At 51.4% G+C, this 13,200-nt stretch overlaps 1 protein-coding gene across 1 annotated transcript; it reads left to right on the top strand.

Moving 5' to 3' along the window:
• Nucleotides 1-5,978: 5,978 nt before the first annotated feature.
• On the top strand, nt 5,979-12,422 carry LOC149912536 (rho GTPase-activating protein 32-like). Its single transcript, XM_090131834.1, has 13 exons — nt 5,979-6,065; nt 6,493-6,579; nt 6,923-7,000; nt 7,652-7,774; nt 7,956-8,033; nt 8,352-8,433; nt 8,914-9,057; nt 9,334-9,436; nt 9,532-9,664; nt 9,830-9,912; nt 10,050-10,157; nt 10,519-10,618; nt 12,396-12,422. The coding sequence occupies exons 1-13, from the start codon at nt 6,051-6,053 to the stop codon at nt 12,420-12,422; spliced, it is 1,161 nt and encodes a 386-aa protein (XP_089987960.1). The 5' UTR covers nt 5,979-6,050.
• Nucleotides 12,423-13,200: the final 778 nt, after the last annotated feature.

Raw genomic sequence — 13,200 nt, 5'->3', positions numbered from 1 at the left:
CCTGTGCAGTTCCAGAAGCAGAAGAAAGCCGTCAACCAAGACTTGTTCTCATCTGCTCTGAAAGTCCACTGGGACAAGGCCACTTTTCTCTGACGTGCTTCCAGAAGTATCACTTCTGAGCACTGTGCCAGGGAGTTACAAGATACTGTTTGTGTGTACAGAGGAGAAAAAGACGTCTGTCTGGAAACAGACTTGGTGAAGGAGAAGCAGCATTTTCCAGAGTACTTCAGAAAGAACTGAGCACTGCCCCAAGAGCTTCAGAGCGGCAGGCTGTCACAGTGTGCCAACCAGCTCAGCTGTGAGTTGGCACTGAAGCTGCACCACAGGGAGAACAAAGCCCCCTGTGCACCCTTGGAGAGCCAAGGCTTGGAGATTCATGAACCTTGAGCTCCTTTCCAACCCGGGCCATGCTGTGATTCTGGGATTCTCACCTTTGCCTCATCTGGCAGAGGGAGGCAGCTCTTTCTCTTGTCTCCCTATGGCTGTCAGGTCACCAGGGCCAGTGTCACACAGGGAACTGCAAACACTGTGTGTGCTGTGCCCTGCCCATGGCAGCACAGAGGCAGCTGCCAGCAGCTGATGCCCACAAGGACAGCCAGCCTGGACTTCCTTTGATTCCTTCCCTTTGGATCAGCGTCCTTCAGGAAGGCGGAACATCTCTCCAGCTGAGCAGCAGAGGACAGCAGGGCTTCGTTGTCTGGGCATGTTCTCTTCTGGCCCTCTGGCCCTCACAGACACAGGAGGAGGACACAGAGGCTGCTGTAACACAGCCAGCCCTGCCTCTCAGGTCAGCTCTCAGGCCATCCTCTCTCCCCTCAGCAGCAGCTCACTGTTCTGCACTCCTCTGGCCTGGGCTGGCAGAGGTGTGCAGCAGTTCTGCTGATCTCCCAGTGCTGGCCATGTCTGCAGTGCCTGTGTGAAAGACACAGGAAGCTGCCAGCATTGCACTGCTCTGCTGTGCCCCTGCCATCACCGAGTTTGCTGTCAGCAGCTGCTGCTACACGTCCATTCAGGCACAGGCCTTTCCTTCCTGGCCCTCTTTCCCCCCCTCTCTCCTCTGCTCTCTCTCGTGCTCCCCTTTGGCCTGGGCTGGCTGAGCAGTGCAGGCCTTGTTGTTGCTCCCTGGGCCAACTACGTCACGGTTCCCCGTGACTCTGCCAGCTGCTCTGACACAGCGACTGCGTCCTCAGTGTGGATTCCAGAATGCGACAGACGTCCAGAGAAGACTTCCAGGGCTGATTGGAACATGCTGCCATCAAGAACTGCCATGGCTCAGGCCCCCTGGGAATCTGCTCACAGCGAAAGCTGCTGTCACTCTGTGTGGGCACAGCCTTGTCTGTGTAGGCCTGCTCACACTGCAGCCCCTGTCTGCACCAGAACCGTGCCGATCCACCTTCTCTTGGCCTCCTTGCCTGCATGGAAAAGGGCAGCTTGGGCTGAAGTCCCTCAACTTTCAGATGGCCGAGTGAAGTCTCTGAGCCCTGGTGACCCACGCAGCTCTTCAGCCTGCTGACCTGGTCTGCTGGGGCTGTCTTAACAGGCAGAGGGCACGTTATCCTAATGTCCCCACATCCATCCCTCTTAGCATACTGTAGGCCAGTTCCTAAAAGGACACCTGCACAATCTCTCTGAATGTTAATCAACACGTAGTTGGTCTGTGCACTGCAGAAATTGCACCTAGGTTTTCAGTGGTGATTAGCTATGTGTTTAGTCAGAGGTGCAATGGTTCTAATGGTGAGAGAAAGACATTCCCAGTTGTCATCAGGTGGAACACACTTCAGACTGGAATCCTCAAGCAGACTGCAGTCAAGCTTTCTTAATTACTTGTTGTTGTTATCAATTCAGACGCATCTCTGAATTCCTGCTTGAATGAACATTCTGTAATAATCTGCTGAGACAGTGCAAGGCTTGACAATGAGACTATAGTTTATGAAAGCAGCACTTTTTACTTCCTTTACAAGTTCTTATCTGAATGCTAAATACAACATCAATTCACTTCTCACTGGGTTGAACGTTTTAAATATTTGGTAAACATAATGGTTCTAATTCTGACATTTAATATGAAAATATTAAAATTCCTTGTAAGTACTTTTTTGTTAGAATGCCAGATGCTAAAGGGATGAAGTGGCACAAGAAAGCAAAATACCTCTGCTGATGGCAGGAAGGACTGTAAGGATGGAAAGGCTGGTGTTTGCCATGGGCAGGGAAACACATCTGGTTTTCTTGTTCCCTTTGTCTTTGAGTGCCAGAAAAATAGAGGAGAGCGTGCCCTCACCTTGGACCCCTCCTGCCCTCTGCTGCTGAGATGGAGAAATGTCCCACCTCCTACAAGGACATCAGGACAAAGATAAGTATTGGAAATAAGTCCAGGCTGGCTGTCCTTGTGGGCATCTGTTGCTGGAAAATTTAATGTCAGTAAACTGCCTAGATAATGACAGAATGAGGGTGACAATAGAATGGTACGTAATCACAGTACAATGAAAAAAGTATGCAGGGTGCAGGAAGGGAGGTGTGGACGTTCTGAGTTGCAACTCTTTATTTGCTCCAGAAAGGTCTATCAGAATGGAAGACTGAAGGAAATACTTTGAGGGGTTTTTTAATGTGACTGGATAAAAGATCCACGTGGCAAATTGAATAACTGGGTGGTAAAGGGACATAGATACCTCACTGTTTCATGGAACCTCTCAGTTAAGCACCTGAGCACTGTGTACAGGACTTGGGAATATAAGTATTAGAGGATGATGGAATATCTTTATTTGGAAGGGACCTCGAGGATCATGTATTCCACCTCCTGGTTCCACACCGGACCTCCTATGGGTCAAGCCCTGTGTCTGAGAGCATTGTGCAAATGCTCTTTGGCCTTTGTCAGCTCAGTGCCAAACCACTGCCCTGGGGAGCCAGTGCCAAATTCCATGTATCTAGTTCATCCTACAGAATGATGCCAAGAACAGTTATAGAGATCGACTTACAAACAAAATTCTTGTCTTGAATTAATGGTACACTCACCATTTAAAAAAAAAAAAAGGAGTTAGAAGAAAACATGTAAGTGTAGATTTAAAAGCAACCTGTATTGTTACTTAGAGTTTGATATAGTGTAATCCAGTGCACAGTACTTGTAACGTGTGTTTTACAAAATGCTTTGCAATGTAGGCATCTATTAAGATAAATGCTGCAAGTTCTAATATGTCCATGACCTTTTCAAACTGTTCCTTACTCCTACACATCACTACGAGTAGTTCTTCTGTCAGGAAGGATCACATGAGTAATTAACCTGTGACCGTAAGTTTGGAATTAAATGCATACAGTGGAAGTAAGAGCTGTGGGTTATTTTGCTCTTTCAGTGTTGAACAGCCGAGGTGTTTTGTTTTGGAGGGTGGATAGTGATGGGACACATGGGGAATGGCTTTAAACTGAGACCGGGGGTGTTGAGGTTTAGGTTGGATGTGAGGAGGAAGTTTTTCAGCCAGAGGGTGGTGAGGCACTGGAACAGGTTGCCCAGGGAGGCTGTGGATGCCCCATCCCTGCAGGCATCCAAGGCCAGGCAGGATGTGGCTCTGGGCAGCCTGGGCTGCTGGTTGGCAGGTTAGAAACCCAACAGGACTTTATTGCAGCCCTGGGTGCAGGGGGATCACTGCTCCTAGCATGCACACAGAAGAGCTGGAGCACACAGGTGATGTACATTCCACTTGTGAACATTCCTGCAATTGCAGAGAGCGTGCGCCTGTTCCAATCACTGCTGCACAGATTAAAAACTGATTGCAGATGAGCTGTTTTGGTATGGGGTTCTTGCCAACGGTCTGCAGTGGCTGTGTGATTCCTCGGGGAGTTGCTCTCCAGCCCAAAGGTCATGTCCTAAGTCGACCAGATCCCGTTTGTGTCCAGAAATGGCTTACACCAGATCAGCTGCTGGTCAAGTTTCTAACATCACACTGGCCTTGCTCCAGTGTCTGTGTCATCAGCCCCAGCACATACGGTGCCCTCTTCAAGGCTTTGGAACACTGAGACTCTGCACTTGGGCTCCAGACATCCTGCTGCACCAAGAGGTTATTCTAGCTTTGGTATCTTGCAACTTTGTATATAACTACATCACTGTAATCATAAATGTCTAGGAGCATGGAGGTGGAGAAATGAATCTTCCTGTAATTCTCTGTACTGCAGCCCCGTGGTTGTCAACACCTAATGCAATATTGAAATTTCAGTTGAGAAATTGAAAGCTGTCCCTAACAAAAAAACATCTGCATTTGTTATTGAAATCATCTAAGGATCAAGAAATCCAAATGCTTCTAGCATAACCACGATTACAGGCAGTGTTTAGACAAGCTCTTACAGGAAAACCAGGAACACAAGGCTAAAGAGAGACTAAGTGATGCACTCTGCAGGAATACTCATGGAAGTCTTCACAGTGCAGGAGTCTGATCTGATTACAGATGCTGTGCTTTAAGTACCCCTTATCATATCTTTTTTTTCACTGTTGTGCAGGGGTTGGACTCAGTGATCTCTGGAGGCTGGAGATGCTGTTTACTAATGGCAGATGGAGGGAGGAAAAGCAAGTTCAAGGCATGCTGTGCATAGCCACCACATGGCATCTGCACCATTTCCCCCTGCACAAAGGAGGAGCAGCTCACAAGCTTGGCCTGGGCCAGGGAAGGGAGCAGACAAACATCTGGACCGACCCCAAACGAGCTGGTTCTGCAGGTTGGGTGTCTTCTGCTGCTTGTCTCACATGCTCCTGCTCAGCGGTAGATTTGTTCCTGCTCAGTGCTAACAGGAAACTCACACAGCATTTCTGTTTCAGCTGTGCCAACGCTTTGATCCCTTGCTGCTTGGATGGGGCGTTTGAAGAAGGATGCCTGTGCTGATGTCCAGCCAGGCTTTGGGGATGAGTCTCCACACCAGGGTCCGTCTGACAGGACTGAGGGTTGGGGATCCAGCCAGGTCGAGTCCAGTGTGCTTTGCTCTTGTTCTTAGTGCTTGTTTTTGCTCAGGAGGGCAGGAGGTGAACCTTGTGAACCAATGCCTGCAGACGGGGTTTGCAGAGAAAGAGGTCCTGCAGGCCTTGTGTGACAGCCACGGAGCTGCAGCGAGGCTGCATCAGTGTAAAACACCAGAGATCCACGGAGGTGTGAAGGGGAGCTGTGGGCTGCAGTCACGCAGGAAGGGATGTGCATGCTCGGGGTTTGGTTGTTGTGTGTGTGTTAAGTGACTGTGATACCACTGCTGGGTCAGTGTGAGTGTACAGAACAAGTGTGACAGCCTTTTGATGGAGTCCTGTGAATGGAGTCCTATGGACTTGAGATCCAACTATCAGCCCGTGGGCATCATCCAGGAGTTGGGGTAGGGGATGAGGCAAGGGAAGTTGGGCTGAGAAAAAGATAAAGCAGTCTGGCAGTAGTTCTGTGTTTCTCCCATCTCCTGCTTTATTTCCTTACAGGTGAAAGAGATGGGTGCTGCAACATGCCCTTGAATGTAACAAAAGCCACTCTAGTGTGGATTTGACATGGGCCCAGCACTGCAAGGTACGCTGCTGGGAGGAAGCGTCCATCTGGCTGAGGGCAGGAAGGCCCTCCAGAGGGATGCACTGAGGCCAGTTGTGCGAGGCTCAACAAGAGCAAGCGCCAGGTCCTGCGCTTTGGTCATGACGACCCCGTGCCAGCTTCTCCAGGATTTGGCTGGGGTAGAATTCCAAGCAGCCCCTGATTCCAGAACGTTGGGCTGGGCTGTTGGAATCTTCTGCCCTTGTGACTGGTCTTGCCTCCCCACCCTGTCCGTGGTGGAGCAGCCTGGTGGCCCTCAGTGATGTCATAAGGGCTAGAATGAGGGGAGGAGCAGTGCGTGCTGCGTCCCTTCATTGGAGCGCTGGAGCTCTGACTGAGCAGCTCGCTTGTTGCACTTGTGCACCGACTGCGTCCCTTTGTCTTCACACCGTCCTGTGCAGCACCTTGTAGGTAAGCTGAGACAGTGTGGGAGAGACGGGGGGACAGTGAGTGCTGAGAACTGCTGGCTGGCGGAGCTCATAGGATCACATTATCTCCATCAGCAGAGGGGTGGCCATGAGGGACAGGGAGGTGATCGTCTCCCTCTGCTCTGCTCTTGTGAGGCCCCAGCTGCAGTACAGTGTCCAGAAAGACAGGGAGCTGTTGGAGAGGGTCCAGAGGCGAGCCACAGAGATGATCAGGGGACAGGAGCACCTCCCCTGCAAAGACAGGCTGAGGGAGCTGGGCTTGTTCAGCCTGGAGAAATGAAGGCTGTGGGGTGACCTCATGGCAGCTTTCAGTACCTAAAGGGAGCCTAAAAAGAGGGGGGGAACCAACTCTTTGAAAGGGTAGATAACAGCAGGACAAGGGAAATGGTTTTAAGTTGAAAACTTGAGTTTTTAAGTTGAGGGAGGGCAGATTTTGGTTTTTCCCTCGTAGTCTTTGCTAAACCGTGGAAGCAAACTGACCTGCTCTTTCTCTCTCCTCTCTCCACCCTCTGCCTGCTTCCCTGCTGCAGCTTTTGCTCGTGGAAGATCAGAGCAAAGTGACAAGGAACGGCTGCGGATTCGAGAGATTTCTCTCCCTCGTTCTGATCTCTTGCCAGGTACCTGCCATGGTTTGTCCCCCCACATGCTTTAGCAGCCCGTGACGCCCCGTGTTTAGTAACACAGCCTCATCCAGCTTTGATGGGACGCTGGTCACGTGTGGGTTTTCTCCACGTGCTCTGCAGCTCAGCCCTCAGAAGGATGCTGTCTGTGGTGCTGTGACCAGCTGGTTTTATGGAAAGCAATCCCTTAGGCAAAGAGTCCCAGCCCCAGCTTGTGCAGAGCTGCACAGCATCACCAGGGACACCAGCAGGCGTGCTTGGGCTGTGTGAGTGTGCCCGACAGCTGTAGGGAGCACAGCAGAGATGTGAACAGAGAAAATAAAAGTGTGTTTCTTTTCAGTTCCAGCTTGTCACACCTACGCTGATGGCTGTGGCGTGCAGCGAGATCAGCTGTGGGCCTGACCTGGCATGGACAGAGGTAGAGTATGAAGCTCTGATTGGTCTTTGTTCCCTGACTGCAGCCAGCAGAGTGAGCCGCAGATGTGCTCTCCTGCTTTCCAAGAGAGCTCCTCTGTGGCAAGACAGTAGTGCAAGCGTGGCAAGTTTATAAAAGTACCAGAGCCATCTCGGCTGTGGGGTTTGTCCTCTACTGACTTTTCCCTTGAAATGGCTGCAGAAACAACAATCATTCTCTGCTCTGTTTGGCCTTGCTGTTGGTTGGACTGCTCAAGAGAGCTGCTTGGTGCTGGCAATGGCACTGTTTGCACCTTGTAACTGCAGCCGTAGCTTTGGTTTCCCTCTTCACGGTCTCCTAGCATCTGAAACAGTCAGCCTTCCTGCACAAAGAGCGCAGGAAAGGAGGGGGCAAAATGGACAAGGCCACCTGTCTGCGTCAGTGCCATTGCTGATTAGTCTGGGTGGGGAGAGATGCATCTTTGCATTGCCTGGCGTGTGCCTGCTGCACACCAGGGAGAGAAACAGCCGTTATTAGACTTGCAGTTCCTTCTGAAGTGCCCATGATAAGGACCGAGTGCATTTCCTGCAGCTTTCTCTGCAGATGTGCTCCTCACCTTGAAATCCTCCTTGTTGGTTCCCAGCTCCTCACCGTGGCTTGTGCTCTCTGTTTCAGACTGAGAACAAGGGGAAGCCCCTGCTGGACCATGAGGTGGCACCTGTGAATGTTCCAGCTATTGCTGCTGCCCATGCTATTAAGAGATACGTTGCCCAGGCAGCGGATGAACTCTCCTTTGAGGTAAGCAGTTCAAGGCGTTCCTTGTTGTTCAATTTTACAATGGCAAATGCCTTCAGAGCTGCACTGGTGCAAGTGCTCTCAAGCTCGGCGATGTTTGGCAGTGCAGAAGAATGCAGTCATTTGAGCTGTGCTTTCCTCCCAGCCGTGCTGAAGCTGGGATTGACACTGCAATCTCTTGCAGGTGGGAGACATCATCTGTGTCATCGACATGCCACCAAAGGAGCTGACCCCCTGGTGGAGAGGCAAGCTCGGCTTCCAGGTAGGCACAAGCTTCAGACTGGAGAGTGCAACTTCAGTAGAGGCAGGAATCTCAGCTTAGAGCTGCTCTGCCTGCATAGGATGCCTAATGGACATAAACAGTTTCCCTGTGTTGGTGTCAGGGGACCTTGCCTTTGGCTGCAAATGTTGAAAAATTGTTACCTTTATGCTGTGAACTATGGCCATTTTCTGCTGGATAGTCTTATGGAACGTCAGGCAAGCACGTTCCGAGGGAAATGTTACGTGGCTTTTGGTTTAACAGTTCAGATCTGAGAAGTGCTGCATGCAATAGTTGGCCTCTCTTTTCTTCTTGTTACAGGTTGGATTTTTCCCAGGGGAGTGTGTGGAACTCATTAATAAGAACATTCCTGAGGCACTCATCAATTCTGTGCCAAAGCCAGGTATGGATGTTACATTTGATGGTGTGGGGAAGCAAAATGAAGTCTTTTTTTGGGGTGTGTTCCATGTTTAGTACCTCCTTTATCCATGCCACATTGTCCTCTGGGTTGATGATCCTTCATGCACACCATGGGGCAGAGATTTGGCCCAATCCTCCTGTGTTTATGATTGGACTTGGCAAAACTATAGAATACTCATGGAATGGCTTGGGATGGAAGGGACCTCAGGGATCATCATGCTCCAACCCTCCCGCCTCAGGATGGTCTCCCAGCCCCCACATTTAATGTCAGATTAGACCAGGCTGCCCAGGGCCCCATCCAGCCTGGCCTTGGGCTCCTCCAGGCATGGGGAAAATCCCTTTTTGTATGTACTGGTTGGTAATGTTCTTCCCCTTTTGACATGCTCTGTAGAATGTGCTGTGCTCGGCCTCGTCCAACGGAGCCAAACCTGAAATGACCTGGTTTCTTCCTTTTGTTGTGCAGTGCCCAAGAAACGCAGCAAGATCCTCACCTTCCTTCGTTCCTTGGTGAAGGCCCGCCCAAAGAAACCGACCGAGCGGGAGGTGGAGAAGGAAAGGGTGTTTGGCTGTGACCTGGGAGAGCATCTTCTCCACTCCGGTCGTGATGGTAAGGAGCAGCCCATTCCTGAGATCTTCCTCTGCTGGGCATCTAAAGAAGATGAAAGGGAGCTCATATCTAGCAGGGGGCAGGCTGATAGCCGTGGAGACACGTGTAATGGGAGTTGATGGCTGAAGGATAAAGTGAGGCGGATGCTCCTAAGAGACAAGCACATCTGTATTTGCTTCAGCCAAGCCTGGCTGGGCTTAGTGGATGGGATGTGAAGCACAGCCTGCAGCACGATTGAATCAGGAGCTCCACTGACGGCTGGCACGTGTTCTTCAGTCCCCCAGGTCCTCCAGAGCTGCGCTGAGTTCATTGAGCAGCACGGCGTGGTGCAGGGGATATACCGCCTGTCCGGCGTCGCGTCCAACATCCAGAGACTGCGGTAAGAGTGCTGCGACTGACACAGCCTGAGTGCATCTGGTGTGGCTTTGGGCTTGCCTTCCTCTCGCTCAACCGGGTTTGCGTCCCTCTCTCCAGGCAGGAATTTGAGTCGGAGCAGATTCCTGAGCTCACCGTCCGTGACATTCACAGCGTGAGCTCCCTCTGCAAGATGTACTTCAGGGAGCTCCCGAACCCTCTGCTCACCCACCAGCTGTACGGCAAGTTCTCGGTAAGCACAAGGCCACGTCTTTCATTTCCCTCTTCCTGGGCCTCTTGGCAGATGGCTGCAGCAGTGCCCCAGCTCGGAGGCCCTTTTGCTGTCAGCCCCACGAGGTTTACTCGCAGTGGTGTACTAGCCTGATTGGTGTCTCGCTCCCTTTCTGCACTACTCCAGGATGCTGTTGGTGCCGCTACAGAGGAGGAGCGGCTGCTCAGAATGCAGGACGTCATCCAGCAGCTGCCCGCTCCTCACTACAGGTCAGTGCTGCCCTCAGCCTGCTGAGCTCAGCCCTGCTGCATTGCAGAGGGCAACGATGCGGTTCCAGCCTTTGTCTTTCTGAATTGCAGCACGGCATGCTCGTTGGTGCTGAACGTTTGCCTCTCTTGTTTTCCAGGACTCTGGAGTATCTGATGAGACACTTGGCGTGTCTGGCTGGGAGCTCCAGTATAACAAACATGCATGCCAAGAACCTAGCCATTGTGTGGGCTCCAAACCTCTTAAGGTAAACTTCTGGTTCTGTTTCAACACAACGCTTACATCTGTTCTCCATTAAAAAAAAAAACAGTGCTCCCTTTTTCTCCATCAAATGTGCTCTTCTCCTGTAAAATCTGTGGCTGACAGAAGCGCAGGAGCCTGGGCTGTTCTCCATCCCCACGGGCACAATGTCTAGGTGACAATTTCTGCAGTCTTGTTGAGATGGGACTGACGTGTCCTTGATCATCCAGGGGAATTTCTGCAGTGGCATCACTGATTGCCCACTGCGGAAGTCTCCAGAGCCTCAGCTGACAGCTTTTGGCTGCAACAATTCAGACTCGGGGAAACGGTCTTGGAGAAATGACTTCTAAAATCTGCCTTTTCTACAGATCACAGCAGAACGAGTCTGCCTGCGCCAGCGGAAGAGCTGCCTGCATGGAGCTGCAGACGCAGTCGGATGTGGTGGAATTCATCATCAACCACACTGACGTCCTCTTCTGCTCCAAATCCGGAGCAGACATTGCAGATGCAGCAGGTGAGTGTCTTCCTCCATTAGCTTGATCTTGACCTGACACCTTGATCAAATGCAGGCCTTCTCCAGGACCTTTGAGATACTCTTTTACCATCAAGGGGACAGCAGACCTCTGGGCTTCCATTAGGGTATGGCATCCTGTTGCTGGATGCTGAGAATGTCCAAGCCCAAACTTCACAAGGAGGAAATAGACATTATTATGGTTTGCATGCAGGAGAACTTTGATGCAAGTGTGGCAGCGAAGCTTTCTCAGTTCCCTGCCCCCATTTCCTTGGGTTTTTCCTTGCCTATTTTGATACAATAAGCTGCTCTTAATGATGACCGTGTCCTTTGCCATAAACACACCTCTGCCCACATGGTTATTTTGGGCTCCTCTTCTTCCAGTGGCTCGGATAAGCAAGCCTGAGAAAAATACAGCACCTCCCCCAGAACTGTGGTGGCTGTGCTGCTGCTTTCTGATCCTCGCTCTTACCTGTGGTTTTCCCTGACAGGGCACAATTCTCTCCCAGGGCCCAAGTCTGTGGGAGTCTCTTCTGCTGCCACAAAGCTGCTCAGCCTGGAGGAGGCACAGGCACAGAGGCGAGGCCACAGCACCTCTTCTGTGGTAACAGAGAGCAGCAGGGACATTGAAGTGGAAGAAAGCCCTGCAGCTGGGCAGGGCAAATTCCACACCGTCATCGACTTTCCATCTGACAGGTAAAGAGGACTTTCTTTTCCAGGACCTAGCATCATTGTTTGGGTGGGTTTTTCTGTTTTTCTGCAGAAACCAGGTAGTGCTAGGAACAAGCAACTGCTGCCAAGAGCTCAGTGCAGCTCTTCCCTCACCCTGCACCACGCACGACTCACAGCATTGGCTGTTTTCTCTCTCCAGGCAAAATCCACCCAGCAAGACTGAGGAATCACCAGCTAGCAGTTGGTGTTGCTGCTTCAGCCTCAGAAAGCCATCCTCTGGCAGCAAACGCCAACTGCAGCGCAATGCCAGGCAGCCCTCAGAAACAGCAGTGGTAGTCCTGGCAGGTAAGGGTGCAAATGCAGCTTCCAAATCCCTGCTTTTCAGGAACATACAATTCAAGCTTGCTCTGCACATGTATCTCTTTCTAGCGTTCAATCCCGTGCCTAAATCTTCACCCCTGATCAAGTACCACTGTCGTAATTCAGCTTGTGAAAGTTTGACACTAACCCCTGTGTATCCTTTCTAGGTGAATCGAGCCCTTGCCAAGCCATAAGATCCAGGGCAAGTAGCGAGGATGCTCTGTGTGCTTCCATCAGTGGAGAGCTCTTAGGAAGCACAAATTGCTGCAGTTCCAACAGCAGCCTTCCATCTGACATCAGTAATGGAGAGAAGGAGCTCATCGAAGTCCATGCTCTCATTACACCTGGCTCTGCTGAAGTTGCTGACCTGGGCCTGCCAGAAACCACAGTCACAAGTGTGGTCTGTCACCCAGTGTCTCTGCAGTGCAGCCCATCCCAAGCACAGTGTGAGTGCCCCGACAGCAGCACCTCCATGCAGGAGCAGGTCAGTGTCAGGGAGGAGGAGCAGAGCCTCTTGCAGGGGGACTTTCAATCAGGCCTCCAGTCCCAGGCACCGGACAGCAGCACTGAGAGCTCTGAGCCACTCTCTCCATGACAAGACAGGATGAGTCCCATCTTCACCATGGACCTCTCACATCCTCCTGTCCTTTATACAATAATAAAAGCACACTTGTGCTCAATCAACGCCTTGACTGCCTCCAGTGCCTTCATTCAAACAGATTGGGATGAATGCAGCACACAGCAAGGCACCTCAGCTTGCAATGCTGTGGCCGTGGGGTGCGTGCAGCACAGCTCCGGGTTTGTTCCTGTTTTGTCTGGCTTTGGGATGTCTGCAGGGGGAGCTCTGCTTCCATTTGGCATGGTAGCAAATAATCTCTCGCATCCTGGATGCTGCTCATGATACTCCCAAGCTTCCTGGCGGTGGCTTTGTGATGCTTTTCAGGGCTTTCTGATGCATTTTCATGCCTTGGCTGCTCCTTAACACCTCTCTCTTCTGATCATGTCCTTTCCTGGCTCCCATCTACGAACTGGCCCTGCAGATCATCTCCAGACCTGTCATCAGCACACTGTTGCAGGAGAAGCTCCCCCTGGCCAACGTCAGGCAGTACTGCTTGGTCTGCAGCTCAGTGGCCATTTCCCTTTTAGGCGGCTCCTGCAGAAGAATCAAGCAGCAGAACCTTTTGCTCACCCTGCAGCACACAAATGCTACGAAAGCAGAACAAAACTGGGAATCTCTGGGTCTGCAAGACTGCAAGGACACTCACCGACTGTGTCTGATGGTTCCCTCCCATCCTTGATTTCCTTCTCCCCTTCTCCACGTCGGATCCCACTGCTGAGCCATGATCAAGCTGCCCAGTGTGGCAGAGCATCGTGCAGAGCTGTGTTGGCACCTCCTCCCCTTCCTCTCCTGCAGCTCAGCCTGCAACCTGAGCAAGTTTTTTTCTGAGAAAGTGACCAGCTCTTTTCCGTCCCTTTGCCCCTACAAACAGTTGTCCAGAGGATCTCG

Source organism: Phasianus colchicus, chromosome Z (assembly GCF_987193195.1).
Source record: "Phasianus colchicus chromosome Z, bPhaCol1.hap1.1, whole genome shotgun sequence".
Taxonomy (NCBI): domain Eukaryota; kingdom Metazoa; phylum Chordata; class Aves; order Galliformes; family Phasianidae; genus Phasianus; species Phasianus colchicus.
Note: the sequence above shows the minus strand (reverse complement) of the source record. Positions and strands in the feature narration are given on the sequence as shown.